The sequence below is a fragment of the Sciurus vulgaris genome (assembly GCF_902686455.1).
Source record: "Sciurus vulgaris genome assembly, chromosome: 10".
In the NCBI taxonomy this organism is placed as follows: domain Eukaryota; kingdom Metazoa; phylum Chordata; class Mammalia; order Rodentia; family Sciuridae; genus Sciurus; species Sciurus vulgaris.
This window is the reverse complement of record NC_136470.1, coordinates 47,767,701-47,787,411: the sequence shown is the minus strand read 5'-3', so window position 1 is coordinate 47,787,411 and position 19,711 is coordinate 47,767,701. Positions and strand designations below refer to the sequence as shown.

At 38.8% G+C, this 19,711-nt stretch overlaps 1 protein-coding gene across 1 annotated transcript; it reads left to right on the top strand.

Moving 5' to 3' along the window:
• Positions 1-3,907: 3,907 nt before the first annotated feature.
• On the top strand, positions 3,908-16,391 carry CPOX (coproporphyrinogen oxidase). Its single transcript, XM_079100684.1, has 7 exons — positions 3,908-4,859; positions 6,995-7,138; positions 7,420-7,530; positions 8,764-8,905; positions 10,748-10,966; positions 14,400-14,504; positions 15,096-16,391. The coding sequence occupies exons 1-7, from the start codon at positions 4,340-4,342 to the stop codon at positions 15,181-15,183; spliced, it is 1,329 nt and encodes a 442-aa protein (XP_078956810.1). The 5' UTR covers positions 3,908-4,339; the 3' UTR covers positions 15,184-16,391.
• Positions 16,392-19,711: the final 3,320 nt, after the last annotated feature.

Sequence of the window (19,711 nt, the reverse complement as noted above, 5' to 3'; positions counted from 1 at the left end):
CGTATAGTTGTTAGTAATAGTCTCTGATGATATTTTTTATTTCTGTGGTATCAATTATGATGTCTCCTTTTTCATGTCTGATTTTATTTCTGTGGGCCATCTCTCTCTGTTAGTGTAGCTAAAGTTTTCTTGATTTTGTTTGTTTCTTTTTTTTTTTTTAAACAACTATTTCATTTGTCTTTTGCATTTTTGCTTCTGTATCTATTCATTCTGCTCTGATCTTTGTTATTTGTTTTCTTCCACTAATTTCCTGGTTGATTTGCTCTTGTTTTTCTGATTTGAATTGTATCTTTAGGTTGTTTGTTTGATACCTTTTTTAAAAAAGTAGGCACTTATTGCTATAGACTTTCCTCTTAGTACTGCTTTTGCTGTGTCTCATAAATTTTGGTATGTTGTATTTACATTTTTACTTGTTTCAATAAATTTTAAAATTTCTCTTGTATTTTTTCCTAATTTCCATGGAATTTTCTGTCTGTATTCTTTTACCTTTTTGAGCTTTCTTAAAATCATTATTTTGAATTCATTGATTTCCTTTTGGGGCCCTGTTGGTAGAGAGCTATTGTATTACTTTGGATGTATCAGGATATCTGTGTCAGTTAGCTTTCTACCACCTTGACAAAACACATGAGAAGATTAACTTAAAGAAGGAAAGATTTATTTTGGCTCATTGTTTCAGAGGATCCAGTCCACGGTTACTTAGCTTCATTGCTTCTGGTCCCATGGTGAGGTAGTACAGTGTGGCAGAAGGGCATAACAGAGGAAATCTGTTCACCCTATGGCAGCCAGGATGGAGCAGGGGGCAGGAAGGACTTGGGACAATGTATGCCCTTCAAGGACACACCCCCAGTGACCTAATCCTCCAAGTAGGTTCCACCTCCAAAAGTCATCCCCCACCCTCATAGGCCAATAGTGCCACCAACTGTGAACCATGCCCTTAACACATAAGACTTTGGGGGTCATTCTAGATCCAAATTATAATATTGCACCTCTGGCCCCCCAAAGCTTGTACCCATCTCACAAAGCAAAATGATTTCAGTTCAATTCCAAGACTCCCTACAGTCCCAGCAGTTCAAGCACTGCTCAAAAGTCTAAGTTCAAAGTCTCTGTGGAGACTCAAGACGAACTCTTAGCTACAAGCCCCTGTAGAACAAAACAAAATAAAGCAAAGCAAAGCAAAACAAAGCAAAGTTAAGTTATATACTTCCAACGTACAGTGGCACAAGGTAAACATTCCTATTCCAAAGGTAAGGAAAAGGGCTGTTGTGTATCATCAGGACCCAGGCTGCTTTTAACTGATCTGCAAGATTTTTCATGGGACTTTAATAATCCTGGGTCACAAAATGGTTGCTAGAACACCAGGCATCACATCCGTATTACTACAGAGAAGAGTTAGAAAGAAACTAAAGTCAAAAAATAAAGGACAGTAGTGACAGGCAATAGGAGTTTGTCTCTTTTATAAAACACTCTTGAAATATTTGAGTGGTATGTGTATCTCAGCAAGAATCTAATTAGAAAATCACTTAAAGAAAAGCAATTCAACCACATTAAATTGCATTGGATATTTAGTGTCTATATAGCTTATGATAGCTCTTTTAACGACCTATGTAAGCACTTGCCTCTGACACTCTACAAGTTTAATAATATAAATTCCAGGACAAAAATTAGTTTTTGTCCCTTTTTTCAAGCATTCCCCTTCCTTCCTAATCTTACTACCCCTACAACCCCCAACAGAATTTCTAAATCAGGTAGAAGCATGCCAAAGCAAACATGTTTAGCAATAGTTTGTTACTAATTAGCCTGAGTTTCTGTGTCTATCTGAAAGCAACTGAGTCACTTTGATAGTACATTTCTTAAGACTGTCTTTCAAAATTTGGGAATTTGTGAAAGTAGTATAATTTAGTAAAGATAGTGGGAGTTATGGGTATACGCATGTTTATATTGTTAGATGCAGTAAAGCTACCAGAGGGATGAAGTGGAGGCCTCCAATTCTCTCTAAAAGGGAGACTAATAATATACTACCAGCTGACCTAAAATCAGTTATGTCCTATAGGGCTTTGGGGGACAGAGGAAGAGCATTCTGAGAATTGTGTGTCTGAAAGTTGACATGTATTTTCCTATACCTCCTAAGTTTGTGTAAGATTAGTCAGAATGTTTTGGCTATTGGGTCATATAGACGACAAATCATACAGCAGTGTGTTTCCACATGTGCATCCAGTCACTAGGAAAAATCCTGATAGATGAAGACCCCTATCTTATACCTTATTTCTTACAAATTACTGTGAACTCTTTTTTGTCCCCAGGAGCTCCGTGATGCATGAAATTGCTTAGAGAAGGGATGTCTTTTATTCCACATTGACAAATATGACTTAGCAGTATACAGTTTGTTCAGAACCAGCATTTGTGAGTTCGCAAATGTTTGAAATGGTCTGTTTCTGCTTATCTTTCACTAACTTTATGGGCAGTTGTAGAAACAGAGCAAGAACAAAGTGGCTTCTGACAGATAAATGGCTCAGAGAGGTTTCTTCTCACCAATGAAGTGCATTTATCTTCAGTGAGCCCTGCCAAACTCATCGCAGGCATCCAGAAGGGGCAAACACCTCTCCTGGAGTGATAGACAGTTCTTATGCTTCCTTTTCTTCCAATGTGGCCTCCTGACAGATTACTGTGTGGCTAAAAAGCTGATGGTTTTTCATCTTTAGATGTAATTTATTCACTTCTCAATCCAGGTCATTTCCTTCCATGGACTCTGTGTCTCTAGTCTTGGGCAGGCATGCTGATCCAAGTAGCAATATATTCAGTGCAAAAGTTGCCTGATGTTGCTGTGGATAAGACACACTGGTGTGCACAAGGGGTCTGGCACAAGGCACTGAACTTTCATCAGTGCATAGAAAAACTTAAAAGAACAACCACCAGTGGTTTGAAGTATTATCTGCTACTAGAAATTAAAATCATCATGGATACTTAAGGGACTAATTAGTTCTTAAAAGAAATATTGAAAATGTTAAGACAATTATTTTTATACCTTTTTGTCTAGGCTTCACAGTACTGGGTTATAGTTATAAGACAAAACCCCTGCATTTCAAATATGTTAGCTTCTTCATTTTTTAAAAGCATGTGGGGCAAGGAGAAGGAAGGCAGGGAAGGAGTGGATTGGAGTGTAAATGTTTGCTGTGGCTAGTTTATAGGAGTTATTGGAAGTATGGAATGTTAAAAATATTGGTAGCATCCTATAATGGTAAGTCATTATTTTAAAATTATTTATTATGGTTACTGGGAATTTAACCAAACCTGGCGTGTCTTTCTTTTTCTTTTCTTTGGTACTGGGGATCCAAACCGGTGGTGCTTTACTACTAAGCTACATCTCCAGCCCGGCTCTCCCCCTTTTAAATTTTAGTTCTTATTTTGAGACAGGATCTCACTAAATTGATGAGGATGGCTTCGAACTTGTGATCTTCTTGCCTCAGCCTCTGGACACACTGGATTACAGGCCAGGCCTGGTATTTCTTAATCAGGCAGATCTACCAGATAAGGAGTTTCATGCTGTTTAAGTAAAACATTCACCTTACTTTTCCTATTTCTAAAATTATCAAGTGGGTACTGGAGAAGCAAGGCCCGGGGAATATATTAAGGACAGATTTGTGATACGGACTCGATTACAGATAATCTCAGATAATCTTTCCCAGGATTCTCTTAAGAGCCTTCAATTACCTTTTTGACTTTCCACTCTTTAGGCAAGGAGTTTCCCAGGCCCCGCCCTTATCTCTCCCACCCGTTTTAGGGGCGCTGGAGGACTCCGACGGGGAACTCTGCATATATTCCATAGATCTGGAATTCTGCAGATCCTGTATTCTGCAAACCTTCATTTGAAAATGTAAGGCATGACTGCCTGGTCGGGTGGAGGTGGGGGTGTGTTTCTGCCATACTTCCGCCCCTGGCGGTTCTCAGTCTCCTATCTCGACTCTGCCTTCTCGCTGTGGCTGCCTGCACACCCAGGGTTGTACGTGACATGAAAGCCTCTCTTATCTCGCTGTTTGCTTCCACAGCTTTCTTGCACCTTCCCATACCGAGTCTTTTCTCGTCCAACCAGCCTTTCAAGGCGCGGTGGATCCTTATCTCCGGGTCCCAGAGAGCCAGGGCACAGGCTGCAGGTGGCGATAGGAGCCGAACTACAGCTCCCAGCAGTCTCTGCTTCGGGTCAGCCACCCGCGGCCCAAACCCGCAGTAGCGCTTCTCCGCAGAAGGTTCTCACTTGTTGGTATCGGTAGCCGGCTCAGGAACCCCAGCGGCTAAGGGGCCAGTTTCGAGGTCGAGGCAGTGCCCAGTGCAGCAGCGCGGGAGCATGGCCTGGCACCTGGGCAGGCTGAGCGCAGGCCCCTGCTGGCGCGCTTTGGCGCGGGGCGGCTGCGGAGAGCTGCGTGCCTGGTCCCAGCGCTGCGCGGCCGGACGCATCTGCCGGCCCCCTGGCACTGCTGGTACCGAGCACAGCCGTGGGCTGGCCCACGGCCCCTCGTCTGGAGGTGGCTCCTGGCCTGGGACCGGTCTGGCCACAGCGCTAGCAGGGTTGGCAGGGCTGGCCACCGCCGCCTTCGGGCATGTGCAACGGGCCGAGATGGTGCCCAAGAGCTCTGGGGCGCGGAGTCCCTCGCCGGAGAGGTCACAGGAGGATGACCTGACCCGACGCTGCAGCTGCTTTATGGCCTTGCCTGTGACTGACTTGGGCGAGCTGCGGAAGAGGCCAGGTGACATGAAGACCAAAATGGAGCTACTGATCCTGGAGACACAGGCCCAGGTGTGCCAGGCTCTGGCACAGGTAGACGGGGGCGCTAGCTTCTCTGTAGACCGATGGGAGAGGAAGGAAGGTGAGGTGTTCGGACTGTAGAGGGAGGTGGAGCTTGGGGGGGGGGAGAGGGCTGGGCTCCAGGTTGCGGAAGGAAGGTGCTTCAGAATTGGGGATGGTGGTATATAGGGGGTGCCTCAGAGGGACCCTTTGGTTAGAAGGGACGTCGATAGAAATTATTACTGAGAGAGCCATCAGCCTTCTGCTTGCAGGTGTGCACCCGGATCTGTTTGACAACAGACTGGGTACTGGGTATTTCAAAATATTCTCAATTCCATAATGACATTTTTCATAGAAATCTTAAGGGATATTTACAGCCAAAGTTATCGTTTGAATCGGGTTTCCCCGCATTTCGTCTGTTTTTCCAGGTGCTTTTGTCCCTTGTCCTCATTTGGCGATAGAGGAACTTGGCTCCTTCATTCAAAATGCTTGTCAGACTCCTTCATCTGAGGGCCTCATTTGTCGAGAATGCTCCCACTTCTTTTTTCTTTTGCACAAGGAATATTTGATTGGTTTGTCTGTAGCTCTACCAAATGCATCCATCAGGTTTCCTGCTAGAAAAATATTTCCATCTAATGCCAAAATACTTAAGTATCAAAACCCGGTTCTTATGGAGTCATGTATTGGCTACCATTGTTGTTGCCTATGCAATGAAACCCCACATCTTGATCGTAAAGGGGGAATACAACAGCAACTATTTGCCACCAGATTTTGAGCTGTGATACTGCTACATCTATATTAAGTGATGTTCTGTCAGGTTACTAGTATTTTCCATCTTGTAATGTTTTCAAGTGAAGACCGTTGAATCAGGACACAGCCTTAAATGTTAGACTAGTTATGTGACCTTGGGAAGTTAACTTAACCCTTTTGTACCTGTTTCCCTAGTTATGAAAGGGGATGAAAATTAATCTATGCATGTATATTAAGAAATTTAGATGAAATGACATATGTAAAGTGATTAGAATATTGCCTGAAACAGGAACAGGATTTGAACAAATTGTTTTAGTTTATTGCGAGCTGTGTGATCTTGCTTTCATTTATTTTTTTGTACTGGGGATTGAACCCAGAGGGGCTTTACCACTGAGCCACATCCCCAGTTCTTTTAATTTTTTATTTTGAGACAGGGTCTCACTAAGTTGCTTAGGGCCTTGCTAAATTTCTGAGGCTGGCCTTGAGCTTATGATTCTCCTGCTCAGCCTGCTGAGTTGCTGGTAACACATGCCTGGTGTCATCTTTGACATAGTGCTTTGCCTCTCCAGACCTTAGTTTTCTCATTTAGAATGTACAGGGGTTGTACTGGATCATATTTTGTTCCAACCCTAAAGTTCTTAAAAATAAAATAAGCCAAACATGAACCTTCCTGAACCAGTGCCTTATGGTGACCTCAGTGTCATGAAAACAAGAACAAAATATAAAATTAATAGTAAGGATCATATGCCTACATATTAATGTGTGTCTTGCTCAATTATCTATTGTTTTTTAATCACCTGTAAACAAAATAAAAAGGACACATAGTAAACTGAGAAAAAAACTGAAACAATATACAGCTTTTTTTTGGAGGGGGGAGTACTGAGGATTGAACCCAGGGGCCCTTAACCACTGAGCCACATCCCCAGCCCTATTTTGTATTTTATTTAGAGACAGGGTCTCACTGAGTTGCTTGGAACCTTGCTTTTGCTGGGGCTGGCTTTGAATTCGTGATCTTCCTGCCTCAGCCTCCCAAACTGCTGGGATTACAGGTGTGCGCCACTGCAACTGGCAATATAAAGCTTTTAAATTCAGTAATAATAGAACATCATTCAAGTATACCCATTATTATTTAACTTCACCTTTTCCCGATATATCATAAGAGTTCCATTTTGAAGAGCAATATCTGAAGGGAGAATAGTCTAGTGATTTGTTTTAGGTGATGGCATAAGAATGTAGAGAAAATATTCAGTTTAAAGATATGAGCAGTTTCAGTATTTGCCCAGTATCAATAACTTATGCCTTAAAACCATGCTAGTTATTTAATTTTATTGTAGGTAAAAATCATAAACATACCACTACACAATATTTGGAAATAAAGGAGAAAAATAACTACTATTTCACCACCTTCATGTGAGGTTCTAGGTTCTAGACTTCTATACGCTCCTCATTTTCCATTTCTATAAACAGGAGGTGGCGGCATCAGCTGTGTACTTCAAGATGGGCGTGTTTTTGAGAAGGCTGGGGTGAGCATTTCTGTCGTTCATGGGAATCTTTCTGAGGAAGCAGCAAAACAAATGAGAAGCAGAGGAAAAGTTTTGAAGACTAAAGATGGTAAATCAGATCATCTTAACAGTGTTCAATATTCTCTGCAAAACTATCCTTACCACCACATGAGTTTTATATAAAATAAATAGTGTCTCTGGAAAAAGCTCTTTGGGGGCCTTATGCTAGATAAGCATGTTCACAGTTACTTTGTCAAAATTATATTTTAGGAAAACAAATTAAAAATTTGTTTAAATCAATTTTTAGAAATTGATTTAGAAATCACATTAGAGTTCATTTGTGTCAGGCCAGGTGATTGAATGCAGCTCAATGTATATTTTACTTTCCAGGTAAATTGCCATTTTCTGCTATGGGTGTGAGCTCTGTTATCCACCCTAAGAATCCTCATGCTCCCACTATCCATTTCAACTACAGATACTTTGAAGTAGAAGAAGCCGATGGTAAGTGAATCAGGAACTGTGAAAAGCACTGTTACACAAAATGTATATTTCAAAGCAGATAATAGAGCATCACATCAAAAGTGAGGAAGAATAAATACAACCTTCACTAGGTTTGCAGGAAGTATATGACAGCTTATTCCTCAGCAGATACAGTGGATTATGCACTAGACATGGAAAGTGAGAATGGTATTGATTGACTCTGGCCTCCCCATATTTCCTCTAGCACAGTAAAAATGATTTCACAATCAGGATTCTTTGCAAATATAAGTTCATTATATCTGAAGGAAAACTCCATGTATGAAGTTAAGTTGAAATTGAGAATTGGCTTTTGGAAAATATTTTTCACCTGCATAGCTTTGCTAGTTACCATGGCAGTATCAGTTGGTTTAAAATAGGGTGCATTTGGCCTCATGTGCATGTAATTCCAGCCTATGACTGCCATCAGCAGATCCATCTGTTACCAATTGTTGGAGCATCTATGCAGTGCCATGCCCACTCCTGTTCGTATCTCTACAGGTGATGGCATTTAAAGTCACTGCTTTAATTTTTCATATTGAAGCTATTCAATTTGGTTCAACCTTTTAATGTTTGAAACTCTTTAACTGACTGGGAGTATAGCTCAGTGGTATAGTGTGTGCTTAGCATGCACAAGGCCCCATTCAATCTCTTGCACCAAACAAACAAAAGACTAGTTGGTAACTGGTCTTGATTATCAACAGACCAAAGTAAGTGCATGAAACAGTTACTCTCAAATGATAAGACTTTAGAAAGTGTTTTGTCCATTTCTGGGCAAAGGGAAGGGGTGGCAGTGGTTGTTAATTTGGGGAGTTTCAGAATCTAGGGAGCTTTTACAAACTAGACATGCCTGGGCCAGAAATTTGCTTTGGAAAATGGTGATCTAGCAGAGGTCTTTAAGTTCTTCCTGTGATTCTGATGTACAGCCAGCATTGAGATTCATTCTCTGGTCCACCTATGTGGGTGTTTCACTCACTGCCCTGTGTATCATTTCTCTGCCTGCTGCTCCTTTCTCACCTCTAATTTCCTACTTCTTTTTTCTCCTTTTGTCTCTTCTGCCTAAGCCTTAACTGACCTTCAGAGATGAATTCAGTGAAATGTTTTTTGATTATCACTATATCATGCTTAATAAATTAAGCTGATGAATTAAGTTTGCTAATGCAGTCAGTAGTGTGAGGAATCTCGAGTCCACATTGAATCCAGTGTCTTGACCGGTAGGTACCAAGCAGTGGTGGTTTGGTGGTGGATGTGACCTCACGCCAACATACTTGAACCAAGAGGATGCTGTACATTTTCACAGAACTCTAAAGGAGGCTTGTGACCGGCATGGTCCAGATCTCTACCCCAAATTTAAAAAATGGTAGGTAAAGGTCTTGAACTTTTTAATGACCCTAAAAGTATGTATCGTTCCTTTGGTGAGTCCTGAAGGCAGCTATTATATCACTAAACACCTTCTTTAGTTATAAAGATTGAACTGTTTTAATATTTTGCTCACTGAAATAAATGGGATGACAATTTTAAATGTTTTAAATAAATTATTTACTTAGAAATTTATATTTAATGTCTGTAATACATATTGTGTAGCAGCATCTCTTTTTGATCTCAAATGATTTAGAATGGTATAATATAAACCTTGAAGCTGTGAATAGACTCAGGATATTTGTTACATACCAAGTGGAATCTTAGCATAAATTGTTTGGAATCAGAGTAAATAACCCCATTCTGTTCTTAAAAAGAAATAACAGATTTTTTTTTTTTTTAAATGGATAGTAATTGTGGAAAGTTATCTTTTATTCAAGAGCTTGACATTCAGCTTTAAAATATTTTTAAACAAAAGATCAAACTTGGGAATATTCTCTTCTTGATGTAACATTACCAATGAAAATTATAAGCTATGGATGCATGCAAATAAAAAGATTCAGGTTTTATGTCTTGTTTTTTTCTCTTTCCCACAAGTCAACGTCTTTCCAGGAGGAGTCCTGGTGGGGTTCTGTCCTCATTTTTGGTTTCTTCTTCCAGCTGTTACTGAAATGATTTTTAAGTAGCGCTAGTAAAGTATCTAGGATGAAGACTAGTTAACAATAAATTCTTAGTGTGAGTGATTAGTAAACCTCTGTATTTTATATTATAAAGAGAAATTTTGAGAGATGATTTGGGTTAAAAGCTAACTTCACACACTTGCTCAGGACATACTTTTGAAAAGAACTGTGCTAATATAATATGCATATAAATGAAAACCAGCAGCTCACCACTGAGGTCAGTTCCAGGTATTTGCTGTTTATTTTTTTTTTTCTTTGAGTTTTAATCCTCTTTTTTTTTAACACCTTTATTCGGTTTATTTGGTTTATTTATTTATTTTAATGTGGTGCTGGGGATTGAACCCAGTGCTTCACATGTGCTAGGCAAATGCTCTACCACTGAGTCACAACCCCAGCCCCAAGTTTAATCATTTGAGGCTATAATAAGGTGATCTTTTAAACAACTTTTGTTTGTTGAAACAGCTTTTTCTTTTGAGGGACCATTATTATATAGAGATCATCAGAACTGTTTGCAAGTTGTAAACTATTCAGCAAGTTTAGCATTTAGGAAATGACTTAGGAAGCTTGTTTGGGCAGACATAGAAGGCAAAAGACTCCAGAACAGATGGATAGTTTTACAAGCTGACTAATGAGGGCAAGCTCTTAAAGACTTGATATCTGAAAAATTCCTTCCATCAGCCCTTCCCTCAGTTGTACATGGTATGGAGTCATCAGATCCTATTGCTGAAGGAAATCTTTAAGATTTTTTACAGTACCTTCCTTTGGTGAATAGAGAATTGACTCTAGAGAGCTCAGGTTTGCACCCTTTTTGGTGTCATTGTTGGAAGACTCCTGTCCTCCTACTTCCTGCAAAAGCAACACTGCCTCCCAGAGCAGCAGCAGCACTTGTTTCAAGGACCAGATTCACCATTGAACTCTGTTGCTCTTTTTACTACAGTCCTTGGAGTCCCATGTCCTTCAGACATGGTTCAGTTGCCTGGTTACACTGTGGATAAGAGTATCTGTCTAAAGTCCTAGTTTCATTTTCATGGTTAGACACAAAGTTAAGGACCCTGTGCTGGTATTAATTGAGGATAGGGCTCTGAACTAAGAAGCTCACAGGGATTTTCCATGTCTGTCTTTTTTCTCCTTTATGCCTAATTTGATCCTGCCATGTTTTTCAGGTGCGATGATTACTTTTTTATAACCCACCGTGGAGAGCGCAGGGGCATTGGTGGTATCTTTTTTGATGATCTTGACTCTCCATCGAAGGAGGAGGTGTTTCGTTTTGTGCAGAGCTGTGCCCAGGCTGTGGTTCCTTCTTATATTCCCCTTGTGAAAAAGCACTGTGATGACTCATTCACCCCCCAGGAGAAGCTGTGGCAGCAACTTAGAAGAGGACGGTGAGTGACAGGAGAATAAATTGGCTCTGTATAGCTGGAGCAAGTGGGTGAAGGTATAACTATAATGGGTGGGGGTCATATTGTCTTGGGCAGATGTTAATATGCAGTCTGATTTCATTTTATAACCAGATAAGTATTAAAAATGAAACTGAAAACACTGTAAAATACTATTCTAAAAATAAAGTTTATTTAATTCATATCTACATTAGAGACTTATAGTAGGTGTGCAGTAAGTATTTGCTAAAGGAAATTCAGCTAATTTCTGTTAGACTTCTGGCAGTGCCCTCCAGTCTTATTCCAAGACGTGGGCAGTGTTTAATGTTTTTTGCTGATTTGTAAATTTGCAATCATACTTTTCATCCATCTTAAAAGCTATTTTAATAGAGATAATTACAGAAATTATTTACGCTTAAGGACCACTTTACTAATTTTGGAACCTTGTGCACTGATGTGTGCAGCACGTATATTAGGTATTTTTTATCTGGTTTTCTCAGCAGACCTGTGAGACAGGTGTAATATTTTAAAATGATAAAGCATTGAAAGGAAAGTTCCTTGTCTTTGTGAGATGACACAGGTGGTACACATAAGATGCCAGATGTGGAACTGGGTCATCCTGACTCTCCAGCTTTTCCTTCTGTACAAGGAAGAGAGTGGTTGAAGCGAGATGTATAACAGCAAGCCGTGATACTCACTTTATTCAACCCTGCTCAGAGCACTGAGCTTGAGGAACTTGATTGGGTGGCCAAATGGGTCATTTACAGCCCTGGCATACTTGTGAATCTGTTCCAAATATCCATCCCGCCAGCCCACATCAGTTTCTCATTACCATCTTAAAGGCATCTATACCACTCATTCATGGATTTTCTAATTTATGTTAATTCTCTCAGGCACATGAAGCTTTGGTTACTAAGGAGATAAAGCTTTTGCTCCAAAGATGTCAACTTGAGTAATATTCCAAATCTAAAGATAAATATTTGCATATCCATTTTTATAACTGCCTGCGTTTATCCAGTCCCTATTTATCAACTTGGAAAAATGAAAGTTTCCTAAACTTTTCCTTTTAGAAATTTCTTAAACAATGAATCTGTTTGGGGACATCACTGACGTCCCCACCCCGCTGTCAAATTTCTCAAATATACCTTCGCCACTCTTTCCTTCTTTCACTTGACATTTATTGTGGGCTTCCTATGGTCAGGCGCTATCTCTATCACAAAAGGACATGACATGGACCTGCTGAGAAGAGGGTCTTCATTTAGTGGGGAAGACATACCTAAGAAGATAATTTAAAACTCTGTGAAAAGTGAAGTGTCCTAGTTTTGCACAAGATTTCATTTGCAGAGCTGGCAAATTTTGTGACAAGTAATCAGATGAAGCTTTTAAAACTTCTTAGACATAGGAATAGTTTTTAATTATTTATTTTTCTTTTTTACGTTGGTTGATGGTCGGTCATTCTGAAAATTTCATTGTATGTGTACATTGCTTGTCTGTTGCGTTTAGAAGTGTGGAGTGTTAGATTAGTACTAATAAACTCACTTCTGTAGTATGGTGTAGGAGTTCTCTTTGAGACAGCCTCCTTCTGCTGCCCTTATCTCGGGCCTTAAGATGGCAAGAGAATGGCTCTTTCCTCGTAGGAGGGACTCACAGATGCCTGTGCTGTCTTCAGTCTCTCGTGCTTCGTAATGCACCGTCTCCTTTATAGATTACTTCTCCCCTGCCCCACCCTTCCAAATATGAGTTTCCTTTTCAGTGGTTATTCTGGTTCCCTTTTGACTTTAGTCTCTTATTTGACCACCTCTTCTAGTCTCTTGCCCTCTGTTACTGCTATTTTTTCCTCTGACTTTGAACTTCAGTCTCAAAGTCATTTTTTTCTATAGTATGGAAACTAAAGACCTTTACCTTATTTTTGTTTTGGGAAAGGGAAGCAGGATAAAATGAAGACATTAATTAAATCAAAGAGGTTGATTAAACCTCATAATTTATAAACACCTCAAAGAGGATAAATATATGGAAAGGATTAGGAAGATCAGATCTAAGTGAAACCTGTTGGGAGTCAGGGAGGCTGATGTGGAGAAGGGAATGTAATTCACTCAAAAAAGAAAAGGAACACAGGAATCACATAATCACAGGAATGCATATCAATATACACTAGGAAATCAATGGTCACTTAGAGATCATGTTTTAGAATGTAATATTGAGTAAAAAGGTAGCTGAGAGATTAAACTCTTTTCTATGATCTTAAGGAAAAAATTAAGAAAATTGACTTAAATAATCTTTTGAATCAGGAATATGAGGGTCTAAAATAGTCCTTAGTATATAAAAGTCAATTAGTGATAAATGGAGAGAACTAGAAAGGGATACATGGATAAAATTATTTAAATTTTTATAGGTTTTTTTTTTTTTAACAAGTTTTCACACAAGATGATACCTTTTAAAAAAATGAAATACTATGGGTTCTAAAGAATATTTTGCTATAGGTGGGCTTAAGGATAGTAACCAGTGGGATAAATGAGATGATCTGAGGGAATTGAAGACCAGCAGAGTAGTTTCTGAATGAGTTGAGAAATGATCTTAAAGGGGGACTGTTTATTGAGATTTTCACTTTTATGAATCATTCTAAATTCCTTGGGTTGTAGAAATGATTCTTTTAAAATTGGGGAGAAGAAACCCTTTGACATCCTATGTTATTAAGGGTGGATACAGAATTTTAAGCTAGCTGGAGTCCATATCTGTCTCTATGGCAGTTAACAGAATACTTGGACAAGTTAATATACTGAACCAAGTTTTAGCTGATGCCAGCGATATTTTTCTAAAAAGATAAAACAGCACTGTGATTCTAAACACTACTTTTTATTAAGGTTGCTACTAATCTGCAGGAAGAATGAATTATACCATTGCTTATGAATGGTATTGCCTATTTTGAGAAAGAGAAATATTTAGAATATTCTAATCATTATTGATAGATTACCTGTAGCTGTACTTGGTCTATGGTTACAGAAGTTTCACACTGTCTTAGTAGTACTTATGAGTTCCAGGCAGTGAAATAAATCATCTGCTCTGAAACATCCGCCTGCGGGGAGGGTGGGAAGGAGCTGTGTTATCCTAAGAAAAGATGCCATTTTTTTCCCTTAATTGTTGTGCCTTAAAGTTCCCAGTTTTGTATTCATTCTGTTTACTTATGGGAAACATAACCTTCTTGTTTTGTAACTGCTCTGTGTTGGGGCAGAATGTGTATCCTATTGTTGCAGGGGTAGAATGCCCTTCTATTTATGCTGGCCAGATGGAGAAAGCTCAGTGGGCTGTAGGCTGGTGTTCTCGGTGCCAGTTCCAGCTGACAGAGTAGGAGGGAGAAGCCCCCCTTTAAGTATTTGTTACAGGCTCAATAGAAAGATATTATTCAGCAGGCCCTTAATGTTATTTGATATGTTTATTTCAGGTATGTAGAATTTAATCTGCTGTATGATCGGGGCACAAAGTTTGGCCTCTTCACTCCAGGATCCAGGATCGAAAGCATCTTGATGTCTTTACCTCTCACTGCCCGGTAAGCAGATAAACACATCCATGCCCAACCCACCAACCCTCCTAAAATATGAATGATGCCGACAGCATCTTACCTAAGACTTCATTGATTTTGATTTTGCTGATTTTATAAGAAAATCATGGTTAAATAGTTAAGGTAAATCATATCAAGTTTTATAGGGTGAATGCCAGAGAAAAAAAGAAAGAGAAATGGTATTTGAGGGGTCCAGATTGACTGTCCCTCCCTACCTACATGATCCCTCCAACCCCCAGGAAGAGTTTTGTGTAAGAATTAAGCTAAAATCCGCCCATGGATCATCTGAAGTTCTACAGATTATGAAACCTTGGTTTACATTTAAAGTGCATGTAGGCTCTGGGATATTAATATTAGCCCAAGTATGCCCAAGAATTAAAAAAAAAATATTCCTTTAGCAGTAGATATTTTTAAAAAGCTAGTGGGAGCAAGGCACATTAAGCACAGTGAAGATGAAGAGAAACAAGACTTTTTATTGTTGTTGTTAGTTTTTCACTTATTTTAAGAGTTGTATTTTACTTATTACTTTTTTTAACTTTTTTTTTTTTTTTTTTTTGCTTCTGTTTTGATCATGTTTAGATGGGAGTACATGCATTCACCTTCGGAGAATTCCAAAGAAGCTGAAATTCTGGAAGTTCTGCGCCATCCGCGGGACTGGGTGCATTGATGCAGGCCTGTGTGGGGTTTGGAGGACACAGTTGTGTGCCCCCTCCACCAGCAGGCACTGTTACCACTGTGTGGTACTGAGTTCCCTGTGCCTTTGGCCCCAGTCTTCTCCAGTCTGGGCCTGATCTTGTCAGGTGGTAAAATATTTTGGAAGCTGTCAGACCGTGGCAGATGGTTGGTCAATTGTTCTACATAAACTCATTTATACTTTTAGAATAATTTTATGTGTCTACTTTATAAATTTTGAATCAAGTTTCTAGGTATTAAGATAAGGGAATACAAATACTATAATGCATACCAGGAAACTCCTCATCTTATTTTTGTTTCATGTATTTTTTAAAATTTTAGATTCTACCATAGTAGTTAGTCATGGGATGTGTTTTATCTTTATTAGTTCAGTGAAGTTGAGACTTCGTGGTAATTTTGGAATGAAACTTTGAAGGTCAGAGTTTGACTTTGTCATTATTGAAGTCTCTTTGATGTAATCTTTATGTCTCTTTCTCTACAGACCATAATATTGTAAAATATTCATTTTTATAATGACAGGTATTTAAAAGCACTTGAAATTTTCTCAGTGTCTGCACGTGTTATAATTCAGTGATTACCAATAGTTTTTAATTCCTAGTGACATTACTGTTATTTAAATAAGGGGCATCTAAGTTGTAACTTTGACTTTTGTGGAGTCATAATTTGTTAATTGTTAAGATTCTTTGCATTCTTGAATGCAAACCTGATATCCCTGGATTCTGATACTTAAAATTTTTCTATTCCAGACATTTCTACATGAAAGTTTAGATTAAGATCAATCCTAGGATGTGAATTTAGAAAATGTTTTTCATTTGGAAAATGAAAATGAAAAATATTTTCCTCCTTTAAAGCAAATACAACTGGTGTTGACATGTAGGTATTTTGTGCATGTATTTCTTCATAAATTGGACTAATTGAAATTGTTTTGTTTCCTAAGTTAGAGATTCTTCAACTTTTATTTTTGCTCTTAAGAAAAAAAAATCACAACATATAGTAATATGAATGTATTATTTGATTCATAATATATTGATGTTTGTGAGAAACAGTGTCTCATACATTAAGCATTATCCTGGATTGTTAAATGTTTGTGATTGTGTGCAGCTCTTTTAGGACTAGAAAAATGTACAGACTCTTCAACTGTCTTACAATAGACTCACTAATAAATTTTATTATAGAATAAGATTAAGAAATATTTGTATTCTTTATTTTGTTGGAATAGTTGAGATAGGAAAACAAATATTTCTCGGTATTAAAATTATAGTTCCTCATTCCTTGGTGTTTTACCCAAAAGAAATATAAATTTTGCCCTCAATTTTCATAGCAGGTTTTTTTCTTCACAATCCAAATTAGAAACATTAACATTAATGTTAATAAACATTTGTTAACAACTCAAATGGTCATCAGCAGGTGAATGGATGGATAATTTGTGACCTGTACATACATTAAACACTTCTCAGAGATGACAGGAGTAGCTGTTGTTGAATGCAAAACTATATATGAATATCAAAAGCACTGTGCCACAAGAAAGAAGCCAGGCACAAGGGTACTTAGTGTATGATAATGTCATATGAAAACTTAGAAAAGTGAAAACTTCGATGACAGAAAGCAGATCCATATTGCCGAAGACTGGAGATGAGGACTTGTCTGAAGAGAATCAAAGAATATGTTGAGGTGATGGAAACATTCTCGATCTTCTTTGTGGTGGTGATTTCTAGGCTGTATGCATTTATCAAAATTCATTGAACTTACACTTAACATCATGGAACTTTATTGTATATGTGAATAATACTTCAAGAAAGCTAATATTGGGGAAAAACAACATCATATAAGCATATAGGCACAAATTTCAAATAAACCTGTTTGCCTTTTAGAAAATGAAAGACAGTCATTTGTTTTATTTTTTTTTTTTTCATATTTTATTTTGGGGGCATACCAGGGATTGAATCCAGACAGTTAACCACTGAGCCACATCCCCAGCCCTTTTTATTTTTTATTTTGAGACAGGGTCTTGCTAGATTGCTTAGGATGTCACTAAGTTACTGAGCCTTGCTTTGAACTTGCAGTCCTCCTGTCTCAGTCTCCTGAGCTACTGGAATTACAGGTATGTGCCACTGTGCCCAACTTAAAAAATGAAAGATAGTCATTTAGATATATCTGCTAGTCTATTTGTATTTAATTAGGGCTGTTAGCTAGACACTGGACAAATATGAAATTTCAAAAATTTTCTGTCCATTTTCATGTTCTTGAATAATCATTTCTATTATGGATAAAGCCATGTCTGGAAAAAAAATAATTGCATAACTATTGGAAAAACATCATTCTACTGTCCTTCAAAGTGAGTTTCTGTTCCAAATTCTCATTGATGTCTATTGTGAGTCTACTAGAAGACCAGGCACCTCCAAATTCCCTGAACACCTAATTTGCAGACAGCACATTCATATGAGTGATCACAAGGGGTGTTGTGGGAGGGGATGTAAATGCTCTGCATAAAGTATCTAACCACTACTTTCTGTCCATCACTATGCTCTTCTTACCCATTGTATTAGTCCTATTTCTGTTGCTGTAAGAAAATACCTGAGGTTGGATATCTTATAAAGAAAAGACATTTCTTTAGCTCACAATTGGGGAGGCTAGAAATCCAAGATTGGCCAGCCCCATCAGTTTGTCCTCTGGTAAAGAACTTCTTGGCTGTGTCACAATATGGCAGAGAAATAGGAAATGGTCATCTGCAGAAGCGGCCTAGTGGATGTGGTAGTCTTGCTTTATAACAAGCCACTCTTAAGAGAACCAACTTCTACAAGGCCAGCATTAATGCCAACAAAGGCCTACACCCCCCACTGACCTAATTACCTCACACCACACCCTATATCTCAAAGGTTCCACAACCTCAGCATCACCATATTGAGGACCAAATCTCCCAAACATCAACCTTTGGGGTCCAAACAATACTACCCACCTGAATACCATTCAACTGAATGTTTGAGGTAAATTCTGTGTGCTAAAGAAAACCAGATCTAAATGCTAAATGTGTTCCTTTAGGACCTCACCCTTCCATGTGTGTTGTCGGAATTCATCAAGGCAGGAATCGTCTCTGGGTTTTTAATTCAATGTTTGTGCCTGGAGGATGACTCGCAGAATAGGCCCACCCTGGACTGTAGGTCACAGTGCCTAGAGTGGGGCTCAGGACACATATTCCCTGGAACAAGGTGAAAGCAGCATAGTTATTTTTTGATCTAGCGTCAGGTTATGTCCTATCACTTCCTCCACATTCCAGTTTTAAGTGAAATATTTAGGTTAGTTCCAGATTCAAATAGAGGCAATTAAATCTGAACTCCCTATGGGAGTCAAGAAATTTGTGGGCCTCTTCAACACCTGAACCTAGCATTTCACACTTGAAACCACAAAATAGATTTGACATCTCTCCTTCACTGTTCTAATCATTTTTTGTAGAGTTCACCTTTGAAATGTCTCTTGATTTCCTTCCTGTGCCCATGCCTCCACTCTGCTTTGATCTCATATTCTACTTTACCTGAGTTTTGCAGTACCCTACAAGCCTCTAGTTACTCTGATCTCCATTCCTTCCCTTCAGAATTATTTCTCCAAATCTCATTATCACTACTTTCTTGAAATATTTGAAGTACTCCTACAGAAAGGTTACAAACTCAGTCTGATATCCAGAACAATACATTTGGCCCTTGCCTTTTTTCAGCCTTTTCTTTTACATTTCTCCCATGTACTTGGGTCTTAGACTATTTTTCCTGAATATCCTTTGGATTATGACCCCTCTTGGCCTTTCCTCAGTGAACTGCTATCTCTGCTTGGAATCTCATGTCCCTGTCCATCCTTTCATGGTCAGTTCAAATCTCCTCCTAGAAACCTTCCTTGGGAAGTCTCTTCTCCTTCAGCACATTTTACCTTCAGTATTGCTCTCCGCACAGGCTGTATTCACAGGCATTCAACATACCTCCACTCTACAAAATACTTAAGATGCGGGTTTTCCTTATAAATGCTCTTTGACCCTTTGTTTGCCAACAGGGTCTGGAATATATTATGGTATCCAGCTTAGTACTACTCAGCTATCTGTATTATTCTTAATTTGTGAAGGAAGATGTTCCCAGTACACAACTCCTAAAAGCTCATTTAGGCTGGGTGCAGTGGCGCATGCCTGTAATCACAGCAGCTTGGAAGGCTGAGGCAGGAGGATTGAGAGTTCAAAGCCAACCTCAGCAAAAGTCTCACTAAGCAACTCAGTGAGACCCAGTCTCTAAATAAAATACAAAATAGGGCTGGGGATGTGACTCAGTGGTTAAGTGCCCCTAGAATCAAAACCTGGTACAAAAAAAAAAAAAAAGCAAATCCATTTAGACATTGTTTTCAAAGATGTATTATTCCTACCATAAGTGTTAATTACATGTTTGAAATTCCACATTTAAACATTTAATTCTTCCCAAAGACAAAGACATACATGCTAAATTCTAAATTCATAATAAACTTTAATTAGC